Genomic DNA, 22,359 nt, shown 5'->3' on the forward strand with positions numbered 1-22,359 from the left:
GATAAATTTCAAAACTCCTTGATGTTTTTGTCTAAATTTCTCTCACATTCATGGATATTTTATCCCATAGTCATCAATGAAAAGGGAAAAATAATCAGCAGCACGTTCATTAACCACTGCTATGAACTTGGGTGATTTATGAAATTTGTATCATCTGCATATTTAAGTATGCATATGTCTGTTTTCTGGTTTGTGGGCAGTACACTTATTTTTTAAGGGTTTTTTATTTCAGTGTAGATGTTCTCTGGTCCATCATGTGGTTGTCCAACAGCTCCAACTCCTCCTGTTACATGTTCATCCTGGCGGGCATCCTGAGGCTGGAGGCTGCCCACATGTGGCTCTCCATCCCTTTCACTTGCATTTAAATTGTGTCCTACACAGGGAACTGCACAAGCCTTTTTGTCATCAGGAGCGATACAAGCCTCCACAAGCCCATGTACCGATTCCTATCCATGCTGGCCATCACCAATTTGGGTTTGTCTCTGTCTACACCACCAACTGTGATGAGTGTTTTCTGGGTCAACTACAGGGAAATCAGTTTCGATGCCTGTTTTGCTCAGCTTTACTTTGTTCATTCCTTCTGTTTCATGGAGTCCTCCATGCTTCTAGCCATGGTCTTTCATCACTATGTGGCCATCTGCTACATGCTGAGGTACTCCTCCATCCTCACCAGTGCCAGGATAGGCAGGATTGGGCTGGCTGCTCTGTGCAGATGCCTCTCAGGAATGCTACCATCACTCTTTGTGCTAAGAAGATTGCCCGTCTGCCAGTCCTATGTGTTCTCCCACAGCTACTTTCTGCACCAGGAACTGATCAAGCTGGAGTGTGCAGACATCACATTCAGTAGCATGTATGGGTTAGCTGTGGTCATCTTCATAGTGGTATTGGATCCATTGCTTACTCTTTTGTCATATATTATGACTTGTAAGAGAGTTGTGAGCATCACATCCCAGAGGGAACATCTCAAGGCTTTGAACAACTGCCTGTCCCATATCTTGGCAGTCCTGATCCTGTACATCCCCATGCTTGGCTTGTCCGTGGTTCACTGGTATGGCAAGCACGCTTCCTCTCTCGTTCACACCATCATGGCCAACATCAACCTGCTGGTTTCCCCCGTGCTGAATCCCACCATCTACAGCATAGAAACCAAACAGATCTGCAGGGGTATCCTCAAGGTCCTCACGCCAAGGAAGAGCTTCTCCCCATGGCACCACAGCACATAGAGTACCTTTGCCAACTGCTCAATATAAACTAGTGGGATGAACTCATTGTGCTGTGTACGTCATTGTTACCAATTGAATGTATACTTCCAGGTGATGACAGAAGCAATTAATATTCATATTAATTTAAATAATTGCTCTTTTATTCTATGATTTATCACATCATTTTCTCTATTCTGTGAAGTGTCTTGTAATTCCACTGCCCACTGAAGGAGTTCAAGCTTCAGAAAAACTTAAATATGCATGATTTTTTTTCTCTTGGCCGCTGAGTTTGTAACATATCTCGCTCAAGTATTTCTAAAGAGTACTCTAATAAAGAATTAAACCCCAGCCTAGGAAATAATTCAACGTGTGATTAAACCTATGTGATTAGTCACATTGTTTGCATTCACCAAGTAAGAAGCCATTGAGTCACCAGTTATGAAGCCATCAGGAACCAAATAAAGCACAAGTCTTAAACTCCTTTGTACCCTACCTAAATGTAGGCGATTGCAACAGCCTTGGATGAATATTTGCCCAGTTGTTATTCACGGATGCTGAAGGTCTACCCTGGGGAGTATAGTCTTACCAGGCAAGCAGTACCTAGGTAACCTCATCAGTGATACCACGTAAGGTCAAGATGACAAAGGTAATGTTATCAGAAATATCAAATTTGGACAGTGATGTAGCAGAACTGGGGCCAATGTAGACAAAAGTAATGAGAGGCAACTTGTTTACCTGGGAGAAGATTGGAGTGGAGAAAGGAAATGCCAAAGGCAGTGAAAAGGAGGGTCAAGAAATGCTAAAAGAGATAATAAGGCATGGAGGTAATGTGTCTGGTGCCGTCCAGAGTAGCAGCTAGGCCACGCTGCACATGACCCCTATACCTGGAGCAGAACCAAAAACCAAAAACCATGCCACAGGAGTCAAAGCTGTTCCTGTGGTCAGGAGGACTGGGGGAGGCAGGATGCTTTCCCTGGCCGATGGAGAATACCTGGGTGAATGGATCAGGTACCCTGGTATCACCTCCCAACGATGGCAGATATATGAGAAGGGTTGTACTGAAGCAGTTACCAACCTTAATTGTCAAGGATAGAAAGTTAAAATGCAAAACAAGTTTTTATAGTTGAAACATGTAATGTCCTTAAGAGTAAACATGCTTCCAGTCTGAAGAATGAGCAGTGGGTGTATCCAGCATCCTGCACCTGAAGTATGTAACTGCACAAATTTATCTTAGACTTGTAACCTAATAAAAGAGTTTCTTCTGGAAAGCTGTGCATACTCATTAATACAGCTGGGAGTTGTGGTGGTGTTGCCACGGGTCCCCTGAAGCAGACAGACTCCCTGATGTCTGTGGCATTATGCAGGGGCACATCCATGAGTGTCTGGATGAGGGCTTGACTCCATATGTGTTTTGTTGGACAACTGTCTCCCTTTATTCAGTCTCCCTCAGTATGTTAAATGTGCCAGCGCAGAATGAATTTACACAGTACAGCTAACTGGCTCAGAGCCTGAACGTCTACTTATATCAGGTTTCTCCAGCCCTTGTCCCATGGAGTTTTTAAAATTTCCAAGGACTGAGGTCCCACCCCCCATGAGGAAGAATTTTTCCTTTATTGTCAGTTGTACCCATCCTCTTGTCTTTTCATCTCTGATGAGTTTGACTCCATTTTATCTGTAATCTCTTTCAGGTATTGGAAGACTTTAATTAGAAACCTCTTTTGCCGCCTTTTCTTCTGGTTAACAAACCACAGTTGCTTCAGCCTCTCCTTGTGTGTTGTGAGCTCCAGCCACCTGACCATCTTAGTGGTCTCACCTGGACTTGCTCCAGTTTATCATTACTTTTGCCTGTATGGAAGGATCCATAGCTGGACAAAGTACTCCAGATGTAGTCACACACTTGCTGATTAAAGGGAAAAATCTCTTCCCTTGACCTGGTGGTTGCATTCTCACAAATGCAGTTCAGTCTACAGTTGATCTTCATTGCTGCAAGGGCACACCAAGGACTCATGTCCAACCTGCCAGCCAGGCAGTCCCAGACAGGACCAATGCAGGGGCTGTTCTATCCCACATGCAGGAATTTGCAACTTTTTTATGAACCTCATGGGATGCAGTTGAGAATTTCCAGGTGCATTTTTTCACTGTTTTGACAGGGCTCAACCCCATGAAGCGCTAGGTGCCCAGACCTCACTCAGTGGCTCATGAACGCCCCACCAGAGTTAGGTGAGTGTCGAACCACTTTAAACAACCCACGTCCCCAGCCCACACCTCTTTCCACACTTCACATGTCCCGGTAATGAAGTCCCTCTGAAGTGGAGCAATGTCAAATCCTGCGAGGCTCACTGTGCCCCATGGGGCGAGATGCTGAGACTGGCTCTGACTCCAGCAGCTCCTCTGTAGGGAGCACATTATTGCAGGCGTCTCTTGGGCACACAGACATGTATATATGCCTTAGTCATGATGACTCACACTTGATACAGAATCAAAAATGAGCAAATCTTAATTCTGGAAGAAATGATTCATTAGCATAAGATCATTATTTATTGCTATCATGATGTTGCCTAAAAGGAATGTGACAGGGTCTATTTCAATGTGTGTTTGCTCTCTACTTGCACCTGAACTGGGGAAGTTTAATAAGGTCTATTGCCTAGCAGCCAGCAGAATGAAAAGCTTGGCACCTCAAGTCCCTTAAATACCTCTGAAAATCTCTGTCTAAAATGTGAAAGCCACAACATTGTTAATTGGTAAGCTTCAGGCACAAAGGGGAAACATCTCAAAGAATACTGCAAGCCGTTCTCTAGTTCTTGCATCCATTTCAATTAAACTGGCTTTGAAATTAATAGAAGACATCTGTCTGCTTCCCTTGTACAGGCAAAAGGCAGTCCTCTTGAGTGGTCACGATTTAAGGTTTCTCAGTTAGACTAAGACATCCTTGAGCTGAAGGTGGTAGCTCAAACCTCCAGAAAAAAAAAAAAAAAAGCAGAATAGTTAAAGGTTTGTGAGCTGCACCCACCCTACCCATCTGTGTGCTGGGGAACTCCTTTGGGAACAAGCCCAGAGACCTGAGCTTACAGCCTGAAGAAGTGGCTGGAGACTGATCTGTCCCATTTGAATCCATTCCCTAGGAGCACTTGCCCTTTTCGCTCTGCGCTTTTCTGACCGTGATTCTGTGGTTTTACACATCTTCCCCCTTTTCTAATGACAGCTTGACCTGTGTATGTGTTTTGTTTCCACAGAGCAGCTTTTGCAACCACTGCTTATCGTGACAGCCCTCAGCATCACCATCTTCCAGCCTACCCAGCTGCACCTCTGAGGGATGGAGCAGCGTGTAAGAATGACAGCAGAGACATGCCTCAGTTTAAACAGCATCTTCTTTTCTAAGTACCTAGGCTGATGAACAGATTAACTCTTATCTTCAAAGTGCAGAAATTCCTGGTGATTTAGGGTGGATTAATGTTATGGTACTCAAAAAGAAACACTGCTCAGTGATCCAAAGCTGAAGACAGACCCGAGTGCTTTTTTGAAAACCAGCATATATGAAAACTTTTCAAGCTGAGTACCGAAACAATGAGGTAGCAAACGTTTCTAGTCACTTTTGAACATTTAGGCCATTATATGACCACAGAGAGCATTAAAACCCAGCAATAATAACAAAATCTGGGACTTCAGGAGATGAATTCTGTACCTTCTGTGCTTTGCCTGACACAGGGGCTGCTAAGTTCAAACATACAGCTGCTGTATGCTCACGTATCTTCAGTTTCTCCACACATAATATCACTGGAAATAAAGTCAGAATACACCAAGATAACAGATAGAGACAACCTCCAGTTACTGCAGTCTGGAGACTGCGATCTATGTCTATAGGGTGAGCCTAGAGTCCAGGCTTACAGAATGACAGGTACCCAAGGGAAAAGACCCAGAAAGGGTTAACACCTGCTCTGGGACTAGATTCACGGGGATTTTACACATGGAAATGCCAGGCTCTCCCAGAGTTCCCATTAGACTCCAATCCCCAAGGTGTTGTTGCAAGGATGTTATGAATGTGAGAGTCACCAACCTGAGCGATGGTGTCTGAGAGGCCAGGTCAGCTGGTTACTCAGGTTTATTTCTTGCGTAATGACTGCAACAGCCAAATCACCCGTGGTAGGTGAGACAGGGAGCTTGATTTATTGGCACTTCTAATTCTGGCTTCTAACAGGAGTTAGGAGCACTCCAGCTGTGAGATGGTCTTGCTTTGTTTTTAAAGCTTATAATCAGGACACATAACAAAATGGGTTTACCTTTCATCAGGAAACTTTTTCCTAGTCCAAAATGCAGGTGGGTGCCTTGCTTTCATTTCTCTGGGAGGATTTGTTTAAATCGAACTATCCTCCCCTCTTTTCAGCTTTTTAGTGTCTGCCAGGTGAACCATCCTGGGAAAACGCAGTGCAGCCTTGCAAAACTAACAAACCTCTCCAGTCCTTTTAGACTGAAAAAACAGAGGTCAGTTTGCAGAAGAGGCACCGTCTGCCCAGTACAACGCTTCCTCATCCAAGGAATTAGAAGTCAGGTTATGCTCCAGGGTCTTTTCCCCTCCCTGCTCTTGAGACCTACACTGCTGGGCTGTTTTCATGGTCAGGTGAAGCATGGATGGAGCTGGGGCTTGCTCCGCGGGTGGAGAGCAGGCACGTGTGGTGCAGCGGGAAGGTGGGAGCAGAGGCCCCAGCTCCTCTTTTAAGGGTATCCTCAGAATGATCTCCAGGCAACAGACCTAAACTGCCTGGGGTTTAGGAGTGCAACTTTGGAGGGGTTCAGGTAATTCAGCCCAGACCCTTTCTGTCACAGAGAACCACAGACCATAAGAACGAGATTGAATCCCACCTCAAACAATTGTGATTTTTGTCCCTACTACTCCACTGGGACGCTGTCCCTAACCAAGAGAGGGCAAAGAGTTTGTGATTCTCACTTACAACAGTCCTGTCAGTCAATAGTTTTGTACTGCTCCTGCCTGGGTGGGTAAGTGGTGAGCAGACAGGGTCTATGCTTCTTCACGCAGAGTTCGTCTTAGAGAGACGTAAACCCCGTTGCGCTGTCCTGAACTCCTCTGGCCAGCCATGGAAGGGGCAGGAGGCACGTGGCTGAGCCGTGCAGGTCATCAGCCACAGGCTGGTGTAAATCTGGCTCAGGAGCCTGACCCCCAACTCCTTGCGCAGTGTTAAGCAGTAGAATCGGAGGAGCCCATCGAATGCCCGTGGGTGTCACCAGCCCTTGAGACAGGGATGACCCGTGCAGCTCCACGAGCTGCGCCCAGCCGGAGCTGCCTGCGAGGAGGGGCTGCACGAGCCACGGGCTGCGGGCACGCGTCCTGCCGGGGGGCAGCGGCGGCGGCTGGGGGGGGGAGCGGGACTCTCGCCCCTCTCCCCGTCCCACCAGGAGGAGATCACATCCTTAAGAGCAGCCACCCTCGAGACTTGGATGACTTCACTGCGCTGCAGTTTGCAGTCACCCCTCTAATTGGGCTTCCAGTAAACCCTTGTGTCTAACCAGCCTGCAAACTTCTCTTGGTCTTTAGACTCAGCCACTAGACAATAGCATTATCTGTATTTCTTTCTATATTGCAGGGATCATTCGGTTTTAATGTGTATTTTATCACTACTTTATACTCTTGAATACTGGGAGATTTGAAATACTACAGCTGCCTTGCACATCAAATCAATGTAAACACAATGAGAATATGACAACAGAAGATGGATGTTGGTAGTAAGTTATTAAACAATATTTCCTGTATGATTTCTAGAGCCAGAATGTATTTGTTTATGTATTTTTATTACATTACCTGAGAGGCTGCATTTAAAAATTCAGAGTGGCATACTACCCAGGAAATTGATATCTGTTGCATACCATTTTCTCCTCCTCAGAGCAAGAAATTTCTTATTTTGTTGCCCAAGATGTTGACTGTGTGATGCCAGCTTTTACGTCTTTCCTTTACACAGTGTGTAAAGTGCATTAGACATACAACACATAAAATGTGTTAAAAAAGAGAAAAGAAGGAAAAATGAAAAATATTGTTACATTGCCTATTAGGTAGCAGATCTGAAGGAAAAATTGGCTTTTCACTTCACAGAGCAGAATTTTGTAATTTGACAAAATATAAACTAAAATAGTTTAACACAAAGCTTTTTTGGACTTCATTTTCTGAAAACAAGAACTCTGGAAACATTTAAAGTAGCCCAAAATACTTGATTTCACTTGCAATGATAAGAAATTGCAGCATCATAAATAATGTAGGTAGGAGAACTTCTTAAGGTGGTCTGTAGTAGGTGATTCCAGCCTTCTTCCCTTGACCATTTAATATACTTTGAAGGATACTTGGATCAACTTCCTACGATTCCTAGAGGCTGCAGAGAAGTAAACTGCTGCACAGTGCGCGCAACTGTGCTCGTTATCAGCACCATTTGTGAATTGCTCGGGTCTTATGTCCATTATCTATGGTATCTAATCTAGTCTTCACGATGAGCAAGGCAGTTGTTGCTTTTGCATTTGGCATGCACGGTGTCCCACCTTCCTGAAATAGCAGGAAACTCTGTCCCTGCCCACCTCACAGTCATTTACATCCTGGCATCAGCTTATACTACCATATGGTCCATAGAAAGAAAAACAGCCTTCTACATTTGTGAGGAAATGTTCAAAATCTGCAGGACACCTTTGTGAGAAGAAAGTCGAAACACTGATACTGCTCAGCCAGACCTGCTGGATGTCACCTGTCCCTCCAAAAGCACAAGACCAGAGGTAGCTGTTGTAAATTATAAATGGTCTTTACAAATAAACAGTTTGCTTTACTTCTGCATTAAGACTGCTTCTCTTTCCTAGGGATCCAGCATCTGGCAGCTTGGGATGGTAATGTCCTAAATCACTCAGACCTTTTGTGCAACTGAAGTGCTCCAGGAGCCACAAGTACCAAGGAAGGCTCATCCAAGCAGCAGCCAGCACAGCCTGGACCACTTACCTGCAGGGCCAAGACCACTGGATACCATGTGCACTAACAAAAGCATCCTTTCCTTGATATTTGAGTCATCAAACCTTGTTCCTGAGCTGGCTCAATCTAGTTGCAAACCGCTTTCTGCAGTAGGTATTCATATTTGCAACAATGACCGTGTCAGATTTACACAAGAGCGTTGCACTGATTTTCAAAAGCATTCCTTGGGATTACTGTGCCTCCCCATTGCTGCCACACCAGAGCCTCCTGTCTAAATAATGAGCTGCCGCGTTTTGCAGTGCTGTGTGCCACTGTTCCATCTGCAGTCAAACACAGATCACCAAGTACATTACACTTTCCCTGCCAGCTCTTGGTAATTAAACAATATATGACTGTCTTGTTTGCAATTAATTTCTCCAGCTTTCTTTGTGTCAAGGGCTGGGAAACCTAAGGATTAAATGTCCCTATGCCTGGTATAAAGTCCTGAAAACCGCAATATTTTTTCCAATAAACTGCACGAAGGAAATCCCTCTTCCATATGGCACATCAAAAGACAGTTTGACCTTTTCTGTGTCCTTTAGCAGATAGTAAACTGGACCACCTCAGGGTTATATTTGTTATTGTGCAGTTGAGGTTGTGGGCACAGAGGTAAAGATGCAGACCCAGAAGCATAGATGTGAATCAACTTACTCGCTTGCTTGCATACAAAGCAGCAGGCAACTCACTGAAAAGCAGACATTTCCAACTATGGCAAATTAAGCCCTACTGAGGCAGACTAAGACTGCTGACAGAAATTGCACTGTGCATTCAGCCTTTCTAAAATCAGGAAAGCTTCTTTTGCAATGGGTTAATTCATCCACATTCAAGGCAACCTCTCTCCTCTGCAGGTAAGTCTGTGCACATGGACAAAAGGGCCAAGTTTTCAGGCACAGACTTTCCTCTCCAGACCTGAAGACAGGCAGTTCAATTAGTATGTCTCTAACTACCACAGCTTTTTTGCTGGTTTTCTAATCATGTTTCAATCTCAGTCTTGCAGCCCTTTGCACAGCACCTGAAGTTCTGAACTTTGTGTCCTGCATTTGCTCTCTGCTCCCTCCATGCCCAACAGTCACTGGTAACTCTGCATTTACAGTCACATTATCTTTTTGTTCCTCCATTGCTAAACCCCATCATTTACACCAATGAAACAAGGGAAATTCATAAGGCAATCATCAGGATAATATCCCAAAACAACATCTGGGCTTGCCCCTGACCAGCCTCAATCAGCTGCCCCCCCATCGGGGGGGCTGCGAACCCCCACGAGCTATACCTGGACAGCTGCTTGATGGTGAAAGCTGCTCTCTTGTGGGTGCTCTGGAGATGTCATCAGCAATTCACGGACCCATACGATCCCATCCCATCCCTGTGGGTTTTTCTCACTTTCTGATTTCAGTGGGTGTCTCTGCCCATATTCCCTGTGCCGGCAACCCAGTCCTCCCCTTCCCACTCAGAGGCTTTGTGCATCCCTTTGCTCCAAGGGCTCAGTGATGGTCTGAAGTCTTCCTTATAACCTGGACCTGGCCACCTAATGTTGGTGTAACACAGGATCTTGCCCTTTTGTCTCTCTGAGCTCCCACTACATTTAGGATCTTGTCTGTTGTAAAGCACGGTGGTCCTTCCCCCTCCTTTGAGTATTGGCACTAACACAATCTTCAGTGTTTGCAACACTCGCATCTCCTTCCCTAAGCGTCAGCACATGCTGCCTGCTGGCTTGCGCTGCCCTGTATGGCCTTTTGACAAAAGTACTTTCACCTTTGTGGTGCAGGTCTGGTTATCCCCAGTTCCATCATCATCAGCCAAGAGGAATTCACACCCAGCATGGCAATGACGAAAGGCTATTCCTGCAAAAGGATTTGCAAGAGAGAGGGGAGCTTTCTCAGGAGAAGGCTTGCCAAAGGGTCAGAGCTGCTAGCGCTGCCCAGTGCAATGTGTCCTCCAAGTGCAGAACAAGTGCCACATGCTGCTTCTTGCAGGCACGTCCACTGCCCTTGGACAGCAGCCCCAGGCTTTCTGTGCTCTTCCCATGGCTCTCAGCATTTCTTTAAGGGTTTTATGTTTACCCAATGGTGACAGGGCCACTTCTGTCTGCAGTGCGCAGATGACGTGCAGTGCAGAGTTGCTGTTCTGTCCCTCCTGGACCAAATGTCCACAGTAAGTTTTGTGGTGACCTGGGGTGGGCGAGTGGAATGTGATGGGAGCCAGGTGCAGTGCGCCAGGTGGTCCTTCCTGAGCTGTGCCCCAGAGAAGAAACGTGTTGACTTCCCAGCACACTAGTGAATAGTTCAAAGCTGTGCCAGGGGAAGTTTAGACTGGACATTAGCATTTCTTTACCAAGAGGGTGGTCAAACACTAGAACAGGCTTCCTAGAGAGGTGGTCGATGCCCCAAGCCTGTCAGTGTTTAAGAGGCATTTGGTCAATGCCCTTAACAACATGCTTTTAATTTTGGTCAGCCCTGAAGTGGTCAGGCAGTTGGACTAGATGATCATTGCAGGTCCCTTCCAACTGAAACACTCTGTTCTATTCTATTCTAGTAAAACCCAGGAGATAGCAGAGTGGTCTCCTGGGACTATGATGCTGAGAGCCCTCCAGCTGAGCGAAGTACCAGCAGAGTCTTTAGAATCATAGAATGGTTTGGGTTGGAAGGGACCTTTCAAGGTCATCTAGTCCAACCCCCCCTGCAAGCAGCAGGGACATCTTCAACTAGATCAGGTTGCTCAGAGCCCTGTCCAACCTGACCTTGAATGTGTCCAGGGATGGGGCATCGACCACCTCTCTAGGCAACCTGGGCCAGTGTTTCACCACCCTCATCATATAAAAAAATCTCTTCCTTATATCCAGTCTGAATCTCCCCTCTTTTGGTTTAAAACCATTACCCCTTGTCCTATCGCTACGGTCCCTACTAAAAAGTCTGTCCCCAAAATGAGCATCTGGCAATGAGCCTCTGTGATTGATGTATCCTGAGTCTTGTTTCAAGTCCAAGACAAAACTAATGGAGATAACAAAACAAAATCATATTTTTCTCTTTATAAGCACTTCCATTTGCAGCATCACTTTCCAATCAGCCTGTTCTGATGTTGCCTGCCCTGTGTGCCCCCTGGAAGATGAACTGAACCAGAGGCAGGCACTCCCAGGGCTAAACTGTCCGATTTCCACAGCCAAGCTAGGCCGATGTAAACCTGGCTTTGGTTAGACACAGCCCAGAGCTGTGAGCAGAAGTATGCTGCATGACACATGTAAACTGAAACATGTTTACAGCTTGGTAACTGCTATAGAAAGCAATTATGGACTAAGTAGAAATAGGGCATCATTTATCTTAGTGTTGGCTCTGGACCTATTCTAATTTAGCAGGCATCTGGATGAGCAAGATTGCTCTCCCATGCACAGAGCTACGCACCTCACTGAGGGAGCTGGGACTGGTGTTTCTTGAAGTGTCAATAGCATTGCAAATTAAGGGCCAGGCTTTGATTTCACCTGAGTTTTGACCTCTATTGATTCAAACCACTAGTAGAGTGGAGATGGGAGTGGATTTGCATTAATTTGCTGAAGCAGTGCTGGTGACCCAGGGACCCCAGTGATGTTTCGTAACGTTGCTCTGTAGGTCCAGGATCAGTGGGATCCTGCTGGTGAGACCCTGGCAGGCCACCCACATACTTCACTCACTCGGGAAATGCAGGAAATCATTCCTCCTGAACATTTCTGCAGGGGCTGTTTGGTCAGTGACACGTCTGTATCTGCTGGCAATTAGACTGCCTCAGGTTCACCAGCTGAATTTAAAGGGGTTTATCGATCAGCAAAGTGTTGTTTATTCAATTTTCCAGCCATTCGGGAAAATGGGACCTTTATTATTCTCCAAAGGAGCAATCTTCAGGACAGGACACATGTTCCTAAAACAAATCTACTGCAAAATATCAGCCCAGATTTGACACATACATGCAAAGAGATTATTGTGTTTTATATGAAGATGGAAGACATGCAGAATTTTCAGCACAAATTAAACCCAAATTAGTGGTTTGACCTAATGCAGCTCAAACATTGGAAACCAAAGCCAAACTTAGATTTGTTTTTTACCTCAAAACTATACAGAATCAGTGATTCCTGGCAAAAGAAATGCATCATCTCTGTTTTACGCGGGAACCGGCGACGATGCTGTAAATGTGCCATTCACTGAGTGTTGTAGCACTCGTTTCTTTCTCCCTGGCAGCTTTTGTGACTGTCCTGGATCATCTTCACAGCAATTTTGCAAGGTTAGGAACCAAGTGAGACTTGATTGGTTTTGGAACTGACATGGTTTCTTTTTTAATTATTTGTTGGGGATTTGTTGTGGGATATGTAGCAAAACAAGGAATGTCAAGATCTGCACCAACAGAAAAGATATTAAGTGCTAAAACAAGAGTTTGGGGACAGTTTTCATTACAACAAATCAGGCTTAAGGCAGGGCAACTGCTGGATTTAGATGGTTTCTCAGCCACTTGTTTAGCACTGACTATTCCTTGTGCTGTAGAAAATTTTCAGAAAAAAAGCATTTCTGTGCAGTGAAGCAAGACCTAGGCAGCAGAACAGATGCACTTTAAAGGCTCTTTCGATATTTCTTCAACAGCCAAGATCTGAGGTGCCTTCAGAGACTTTTGAGGATCTAAGTCAATCTACATTAGCTGTGGTTTTGGTCCTTCCTATTTTGTATATGACCACTGACTGCCAGTTGTCTGATCCACTCTGTGGGCATCAGAGGCAAGTGCATCACAGCTTCAGACTAGTTGAGGCGGGAAGGCACCTCTGGAGGTCATCTGGGCCAACTCCTGCTCAAGCAGGACCACCCAGAGTCAGTTGCCCAGGACCATGTCCAGACAGAGTTTGAATATCTCCAAGGATGGAGACTCCACAACCTCCCTGGGAAACCTGTGCCAGTGCTTGACAACCCTCGCAGTAAAAAGTTGCTTACTTGTGTTTAAAAGGAATTTCCTGTATTTCAGTTTGTGCTCACGATGTCCTACTGTATCATTGGACACCACTGGAAAGAGTCTGGTGCCCTCATCTTCATTCCTTCCTATCAGGCATTTATTTACACACATTGATAAGATTCCCCAAGCCTTTTCCTCTCCAGGCTGAACAGTCCCGGCTCTCTCAGCCTCTCCTCACAGGAGAGGTACTCCAGTCCCTTCATCATCTTGGTGGCCCTTTGCTGGACTCAGTCCAGTATGTCCATGTATCTCTTGTACTGGGAAGCCCAGAAATGGACACAGTACTCCAGGCGTGGCCTCATTAGTGCTGAGCAAAGGGGAAGGATCCTCTCCATCACTGGTCTTCCTGTTTGCAATCCCAGCAACAGGAAAGAACTGGCTGAAAGTGTTAACATTACAGCAAGTTGCTCTTGAATAATTTTATACAAACAATATATATAGGTAACAATGTGAATAGCAGGAGTAAAATTAAGAAATTAAGTGTGCAGCTAGGTCCCGTCAAGGTTGAAGTAACATTTGCTTACTCCAAAACTCAGGAAGCAGACACAAAAGGGCCTTTTGGAGAGGTGAACTATGTATGGAACTTGAGCATAATGGAAGGAGTAACCTCCAAGTATTACTGAGAAAGGATGGCCAAGACACAAGTTAAACTGAAGGAGCTGATGGAAGGAAATTCTGGGAGGTACCATAACTGTGAAACAAAACTAAATCATCCACAGTTGTCTTTGCTAGAATTGAAAACAATAGTTTATGCACCACAGGTGCTAGCAAAAAATTACCATCAGTACTTTCAAATAGAGGAGGAAGCTTTGGCTTCTCCTGTAATAGCAATAAACGTCATGTCTTTATTGATAGGAAACCAATATTAGCAGAAACTGACCATAAAAAAAAAAAAAACTCACTGGCAAGAGCAATGGAAGAAAACACTCCAGGTGTGTGATCTGCAAATCAAATAAATAATCAGGATGGAGTTGGTATTTGCAGACACTCTGTCCAGATCTTCTTCAACAACGCAATGCCTCTAAGGCCAGGATAAGGTCCAGTACCTGTCAAGCTGCTAATGGAGGGCCCAGTTCAGCTCTGGGGAGATGTTGTCCAGCTCTTTCTCTCTCCAGGACCAGCATTTGTCCTGTGTATCATTCCTAACACTGCTGATGTGAGCATGACCCTTTAGGTCGTGACAGCTGCCCAGGCATCATTGGCCATGGCTGTCAATCCACACGAGTTATGCCCCATCCTGGCCATGCCGGAGAGAACCAAAATGGGATTATCCAGTCTTGGGGTTTCTGCTCTTGACCTGAAGCTGGAGTGGATGCAGTCCCTCAGGTCCCGTGTGATCCACCACTTGTAGGACAACCTTGCAGGTATCACCATGCTGGCCTGCACAAACACCTTCAGAGGATCTAAGAACCATTTCTGAAGACTGCTCTCACCACCCCATGTTCCCATCCTCAGCCTCCTGCGCATGCCCATGTACTTCAAGGACATGTCTGAATCTTACTGGTATTTTATATTTTGCCTCTTTTTCCCCTTCCTGCCCCTAACTGCAATTCCTTGAGCAACTTTGTTCTTTAGATCAGCCAGGGGGGTTGCATTACACCAGGATACATATCCTAAAGATATCCAGAAGGGCAATGTGGCCTCATCTGTCAAAACTGAAGCGTGGCGTGCTCCTAACCAAGCTTTCCTTGGCAGTTTTGCTAGTGGCAGTCACAAACAGCTCTGGGTAGCCTCTCTCCACCCAAACCCCACTGGGGAGATGGGGATGCTCAGGGAGTCCCACATCATCGTTCCCCTCCCCATTTCACATCAACCAGTGGCAGTAAGGGCTGAAAGATGGCCTGAAATATTTCTGTGGTTTCAACACAGTGGAAGATGGTCTAGCAGCAAAAGAAAATAGCTCCCTTGCAAATCATGGAGTAGCCTTAGCTACAGGCTGTCAGATTCCCTTTTGAACTAGCCTGACTCTGCCCTTTCAAATTCCTGGTTTGCAGCACACTTTGTGCAATCAGCCCTGTGTATTAGAAGAAGACTAGGAATGGCAAAATTATTTTTACTGCATCTTAAGCAATGCTTGAATGAGACTGCTTCTTCAAGCAAACATATTCTTTATGGGTATTTAAGCTCGTAATCATTATCAGTTTCAAGCTAAAGGCAGTTAAAAGTTAAAAATACACCTTTTTCATATGACTTTCTGCATAGGAAAAAAAAATTATATAGTGATTGGCAAGAAAAGGTAAGGTGAGGTTTGGCCCCAAAGAATCTGGCACACCACCATCAGACACGCTGTTTTCTCAGGAAGATGAATTTCAGAGCTGCTGGGAGGTTAGTCCTAATGTCTCACTAGAGGAATGGCACTTGGTTGCAGGAGGCAAAGGTTTTCCAGGAGAGTTTTGCACATGTTTCATGTCTTTTTATGATGCGGTCCACGTGTCGTTCCCATTTTAGCACATATAAACCTGAAAACAGAATTTTGGCATACAGATGTTTTTTGCACCCCTAGACCATGGCAGTCATCCCATAGGCAATGGTGTGGCATGCCCCGCCGGCACAGAGGTGTCGGCTGGAGGTTTGCTGTTGAATTTGGCAAGACCAAAGCTGGAAGGGACAGCAGAGGGGCCCGAGCAGCACCAGGGGGGTCACCCGTCGCTGGTGTCTGTCCCTCCATCTCTCGTGCTTGGTGTCCTGCATCTCCCTGCCGGCTCCGCATCCTCAGGAGCCATGTCTCTTTGCATTCATGTTTTACACACCAGCATCCTTCTCATTTTCAAGGCACCATTTTGGCCACAGCATTCCTCACCATGTTCGCTTTCTACTGGCCAGTTTCTGCATCATCAATTCCCCTGTCTTTAACCTTATTATTTTCGGGGTGAAAATGAGGTGGATCAGGAACAGTTATCCATGTGCTGAGGCAGAGGGGGTGAACGTGCCGAGGGCTGTAACTGCAACGTTCCACTAAGGGTTTAGAAAAAAAGACCTTACCATGAAAGACCTTAATCCCATTTAGCTTTCTAAAGTGAGGCTTGATAAACCTTAGGCAAATCACTTATCTCTGTTGCTCAAAATGAGAATAAATAACACATCTTTCCTTCTTTCTTCATAAACTGGCAGGTTCATAGAGACTGCAAACCCTCTAGGTCTCTTGTTAGGTGAGTGTATGATAGTTTGGACAATACAGCCATGATTTCTACTGTAACATTAAGCTGCTACCATTAAATGAACGATAAAGTAATGATGAATTAAATACATATTGCTGTAGAGATAACAATAAATTATACATGCACCTGCTACTGGAACCTGCTCTGACTTGGAGGCAAGCATCAGCTTTCTGATTCCTAACAGCCAGCTTTAAGCAGGCAACGTGGGTCGCATTTTTTACTTATTTCTTCATTAAATAACAATCCCATGCATTATCTCTGAGTAACAAGAAATTAAGTCAAACTACTGAAAGAAAACTATTATGTTCCACCTTAGAATGGCATTCAATATTTTTTGGCTATTTTTAGATATAGTAACTCAAATGAAAAGGGTATTTTAGCAACAAAAGAGCTGACAGTAAATGTGATCAGTCGTACAACTCACTGCACTAGGCTGCTCCCAGATGCTCTGCAGCCTCTGTCCAAGCCTGCAGCTCTGCTTTGGGGAACACATTGCTCTGATTCTTCCAGTTGCTGTTGCAAAGTGATGCCCAAGAGAATTTTAAGCTCTTGGCCAGATCCTACAGGAAAGCAGCCACTCTGGAGCAAGAATATTTTTAGGATTTGATAATGATTATTTGTTTCAATGCTTAGTTAATCTCTACTTTCTACATGCCAGAGATTTCTCTAACCAGTGAATGCACCATTATTCATTCCTGAAATGGAAGATCTCTGGCCCATAGACGTTATGCATCATTCTTCCAAATAGTTTGAAATTACCTTCTCCATTCTCATTGATACATGCAGCTCTTCTTTGCTGCTGCTGGCGCATTGTTTGCTGGTTGCAGGACTCATTTTGCAGCATCATTGCCAGACATCCAGTCATCCCAGCGTGGTTATGGGTTACCCTGAGCCTGTCGAAAGCATCTTGCCCACCCTCATTGACATGCTTCTGACACAGTGAGGGACACGGGGACACATTTGCCTGGTGACTGGTTTCACTCAGCTAATGGCAGTGAGGTTTGCTGTTTGACTAACAAGAAAAGGTAAGGTGAGGTTTGGCCCCAAAGAATTCAGCACACCACCATCAGACACACTTTTTTCTCAGGAAGATGAGGTTTGGTGCTGATGGGGAGGTTAGTGCTAATGTCTCACTAGAGGAATGGTGCTTGGTTGCAGGAGGCAAAGGTTTTCCAGGACAGTTTTGCACACACTTGTTGTGTCTTGTCATGATGTGGTCCATGTGTCATGTTCCCATTTTAGCACATACACTGCTAAGCCTGAAAACAGAACTTTGGAGTACATTGAATGCCAGCGGCGATGGCACATGCCACCAAAGGCAAGACACTTAACTACAGCATTGAGACTTCCAGTGTCTCCCTGTTCTGGCAGCTGTACCCTGAAATGAACGTCCAGCACTGAGCTCCCCGAGGTGCTGGTGGGGTTTGGGCATCAGCAAAAACATCTGGCTAGCAACAAACATCTGGAAAGGACCCTCTACGGGGGTGAAGTTTTCAAGCTGCTCATTTTTAGCCACAGGGAGGGTGTCTGGTACCTTGGTGGCCTCACCATGCTATTCTCCTCCGACCATGCACACACCTGGGAGAGGCAGAGAGGAGGATCCATTCCCCTCTGGCCTGGCTGCATCTCCCTCTTCCAACCCCACCGGAGGCGCAGCTACCATCCGACAGGTTCAGCCCCAGGGCTGAGGAAAATCACCCTCCTGCACTTTTCCAGCGCAAGAAAACAGCTTATCTTTCTCTGCAGCTGTGAGCCCGCCTCATCCTCTCTTTGTCTTCCTCTGACCTGTCACTGAGCTCTCAGCTCCTCTTTAAAAATGGCAGAGGCAGTGGCTTTCTCACAGGGGCAGCTTTTTGGGGTCCATGAGAACAGGACACTCAGAGCACTGGGAGTTTGCCCAAGCAGAGACTGACACTTCTACAGCCAAACGTACAGCTGGAATGCCTGATCTGATGCCTCTGAAGAATCCCCTCTCCTCTATTATAACCTATCATCTTATTAAAAAATAAATGGTTTCAGGTGTACTTTCGGGAATAGTTTTTCACCTACACGTTTACTCAAAGTATGGTCAAATAATATAGTTAAGGAATAAAGAGACCCCATGCATGCTAACATGCAACAGTTGCTTTTATTTCTGTGTTATTCCTTTTGGAGACTTTTTCAATACTATGAATTTTAATAAAGAAACAATTCCTAAAATGAACTCCATTACACACCTGTGATTCAGAAGAACCAGTTGATTACATGTCTTTTCACCTGACTCCAGAGAAAACTGCTGAGATGTAGATTTATTGTCACACTACAGTGAAAGCTGCCTGCCTCCACCTTGTAGGGGATTTCCCACAAGTGACCTATCTGGGGTAGGTTCTCCTTTCTTTGATCACTCTCCTTCCACCGCCAATTAGAGATCCTGACTTTCGTCTTTGTCTTACATTTTCTACAAACTGTTGGGGAAAGTGATGCGGGCATGTTGGGTGTTCTGTATTTGACTGTGATAGCAGAAGACTTAGGCATGCTGCATGAAACAGTACAAAGAGAGTATTTGGGGGGGGGGGAGGTTGGAGTCCCACTAAGGTGTTCATCACTTTCTGATAGCGAGATCTCACTCTTATCCTTGCAGCAAATGACTCTTGGGGCAGATGAACACTTTCACAACCTTCTTTTTTATCTGTTGTGTCCGCACACCATACACCACAGGGTTCAGCAGCGGGGGGAAGAGCACATACAGGTTGGCCAGTATAATGTGGACATGGTGTGGGATTTCCTGACCAAAGCGGTGTGTTAAAACAGTGAAGAAAGCAGGAATATAGAAAAGTAATATAACACAGACATGAGAGCCACAGGTGTTGAAAGCCTTGTGACGGGCAGTCCTGGAAGGGAGTCTGAATAATGCCAGAAGAATTAAGATGTAGGAGACAGCAATGAGTACAACATCTACCACTACTGCTGCAAAAGGCACTGCAAGGCCGTACAAAATATTGATGGAGATGTCGGCACAGGCCAGCCGGGCGACGCCCATGTGCTCGCAGTAGGTGTGCGGGATGATGTTGTGCCCGCAGAATGGCAGCCTTTTCAGAAGAAATATACACGGGAAAATGATGCAGAAACTTCTCAGCAAAGCCACCAGCCCAGTTTTGACAACGGCTGACTGGGTCAGCACTGCCGCATACCGCAGGGGGTAACAGATGGCAACAAACCGATCAAATGCCATGGCCAGCAGGATCACCGACTCTGCCGAGAAGCTGAAATGCAGGAAGAACATCTGGGTCAGGCAGGCGCCAAAGGAAATCTCGCCGGCACTGAACCAGAACAGAGCCAGCATCTTGGGCACAGTCGTGGTTGACAGCATCAGGTCAACGATGGCCAGCATGGACAGGAAGAGGTACATGGGCTGGTGGAGGCTACGTTCTGTCCTTATGACAAACAACATGACACCATTTCCTAGCAGGACCGCCAGATACATGGAGCAGAACGGGATCGAGATCCAGATGTGCAACTTCTCCATGCCTGGGATGCCAGCCAGGATGAATGTTGCTGGCGTCATGCTGGTAAGGTTGAATGGTGGCATGTTTCACCTGAAAGCAAAGGCAGAAGACACTGCAGAACATTATTTTAGATGCTTAAGCTCTTCCATCACTACCAAATGCCTTGTATCACATTCTCTGATCTGCTAATACCACAGCCAGAAGTATGCACTCAAATTACAAAGACGCGTGGTCTGCAATGTGTTGCAGCATGTACTTATACTCCTACTACGTGTAAACGGCAATGTCCAAATTTTCTCCTCATTTGATTTTAACACGATGTAAGTGTATTTTTCTTCCAAGTACCTTCACTTAGACCAGAGTGTATGGAGACAGAATCAACCTTTATTGCACAAATACCTTAAATTGATGTTCTATAAGTCCAGAGCAGAAGCAAGTCAGGCAACGAGAGAGGAAAGGTCAAGTGTTTGCAGGGATACACAAGATGTTCTCAGACATCAGAAACTGCAGAGGGGATAATTGGGAGTTTTAATGTACCTGGACTCACACTAGGTTAAGAGAACAAAATTAGCTCTAGGTTTGAAGTTGGCTGCCCATGTTCCTTCCTTTTCTCCAAACTTCTCTCTCCCTTTCCTTTTGGTTCTGGGACCAATTGCTTTGCACCTCTTTTTCAGTGCAAATCCAGCCGAAATAAAATCTAACCAGGCACTTAGAAAGACCTTTGTGTCTGGGGAAAACCTGTGTGAGATGGCGTTCCCCCACCAGCCAAAGAAAGGATGCACTGCTGCCCTGGAGAGGTCTAAAGAGCACTGCAGGCTGGATCAAACCCAGGCTCACACAAGTTAAAACTGTATGCAACTTTTTTTCAGCAGCTTCTGCAATAACAGTCAGCTCTTAAAAATCAAAAATGACAATAGGAGTTACCCATAATGCAGCTGAGATGAGAAAGTGACGCAAGTACTTAAAAACAAAACTGTGAGGTTGCTGCATACTGAAATATTGACTCCATGTATCAGAAAACAATTGTATTATAAACAGCAGATTTGATTCCCTGTTCACACTCATGAGAGAGAGACACATTTCACATCTAAAATATCCTGAACCAAGAAAGTCCAAGAACCCTGCTCCATAGAAACAAAACATGACAGTGGACTGTCTTTAAAAATAAATGTAGTCAAAATAATAACTACCTAATTCTGTAAATGATTTAAAACAATTCAGTACAAATATTGCATGAAATAAAAATATGTGATGTATTAACAGACAAAATATTATTAATGCTGATAACATATGTATTCTGTTCTGCTGTAACAAAAGCTAGTCATCTCTTGCAAAATGCAAATAAACAAGGATCCACTACACCTGCAGGTGGGAATCTCAGTGGAACCAGGAGCTCTGCACAAGAGGAGCCTCTCAGCATTAGACCCCTTCCTCCATAATCTAATTGCCACTGTAAAACTGTATGAATACAGATACAGCTCTAAGAATGCATCTCCTACAGCTACCCCTGAGCAGTCCCTTGGATTCTTCTTTCCTAAAATCTTTTAATCCTAATTTAAACTAAAAGCTATAACCTAGAAAAAAAAATCACATTCCTACAGAGCTGCCTAAGGATTACAAAAGGGTCTGCACAAGTCTGTTGGCATCACTGCAGAAGGCTTCAGCTGTGAGCACCTCTGAAGCCTGCAGCTTCAAGTATCTCATCCCAGGGGGGCAGCCTCCCCCACAAATAATCAGCCTTCAGAAGAGAGGTTAGGGAAACAAAAACGGGGTGGGAGAGAAAAGTTTCCTTGGTGATTCATTGTCTCCTAACAAGAGAATGAAAATAATAGAAATATTTCTCTTGCATGGCCTGAGCACGTCGGCAGCCCTCCCGCCGGAGCAAGCTGTGGGATGCTGCAGGTGACTCAGGTGAGCTGTCCACGCTGGCATTGCCTCCCTGTACATCACCCTGTGTGTGGTTTACTCCTGCCTGTTCGTGCTGCCCTGCTGTCTTTAACTCAGCAACCCCAGCTCTCAAAAATACATAATCTCAATTAGAGAGTGGCCGATCTCACGGGTCAGTGAGGGAAGGCTCTTCACACGATTATTGTCAATCGGAAATTTGGCACCTCTGCACTAGACTCTCAACGTCCTAGAGATACTTCTGGCCCCGAATCTGCAACGCAAAGAGCTCACCCGATCCCTGACCTTAAGAGGAACATGTGTCCCTGGCTGCGCTGCGGGCAGGGGCTGCAGTGCTGAAGCCGGGGTGGTGGGGGGCAGTTGTACCTCTCTGCAGGATCCCAGGGGATGGAGGAATCATGTACCCTGCTCAGCAGCTCCGTAAGTGCCCTCCGGCTGAGGAGACGTGCCCTGGGATGTCATCCCCCAAATCCTCCAGCCCCACCTTTGCACCACACACACATTATAAGCATATCGCTCTCCACAGACACACTCGCAGGTCCCCAGTGTGCAGCTCTGTGCCTGCCCTGCCTCCCTTCCCACCAACTGCACAATTATACCCGCGCTGCTTTGCACCTCCTGTCCTCGGGGCCGTGGTTGGACTGACGTGATGTAGCTGC

At 45.6% G+C, this 22,359-nt stretch overlaps 2 protein-coding genes across 3 annotated transcripts; one reads left to right on the forward strand and one right to left on the reverse strand.

The window, feature by feature from the left end:
- Positions 1-254: 254 nt before the first annotated feature.
- On the forward strand, positions 255-1,223 carry LOC115353276 (olfactory receptor 51Q1-like). Its single transcript, XM_030042456.1, is given in 1 exon segment — positions 255-1,223. A coding segment is annotated over 1 exon segment (969 nt).
- Positions 1,224-17,920: 16,697 nt separating this feature from the next.
- Positions 17,921-20,988, reverse strand: LOC115353388 (olfactory receptor 52B2-like). 2 transcript variants are annotated; one of them, XM_030042744.1, is made up of 2 exons: positions 19,487-20,988; positions 17,921-19,367 (listed from the first exon to the last, which is right to left on the reverse strand). In XM_030042744.1, the coding sequence occupies exons 1-2, from the start codon at positions 19,876-19,878 to the stop codon at positions 18,662-18,664; spliced, it is 1,098 nt and encodes a 365-aa protein (XP_029898604.1). In that variant the 5' UTR covers positions 19,879-20,988; the 3' UTR covers positions 17,921-18,661. The 2 variants fall into 2 exon arrangements, with proteins under 2 accessions (XP_029898604.1, XP_040974380.1); XM_041118446.1 differs by having other exon boundaries at positions 18,863-20,988.
- Between the last annotated feature and the right edge of the window lie 1,371 nt (positions 20,989-22,359).

The sequence above is a fragment of the Aquila chrysaetos genome, chromosome 19 (assembly GCF_900496995.4).
Source record: "Aquila chrysaetos chrysaetos chromosome 19, bAquChr1.4, whole genome shotgun sequence".
NCBI classification, from domain to species: domain Eukaryota; kingdom Metazoa; phylum Chordata; class Aves; order Accipitriformes; family Accipitridae; genus Aquila; species Aquila chrysaetos.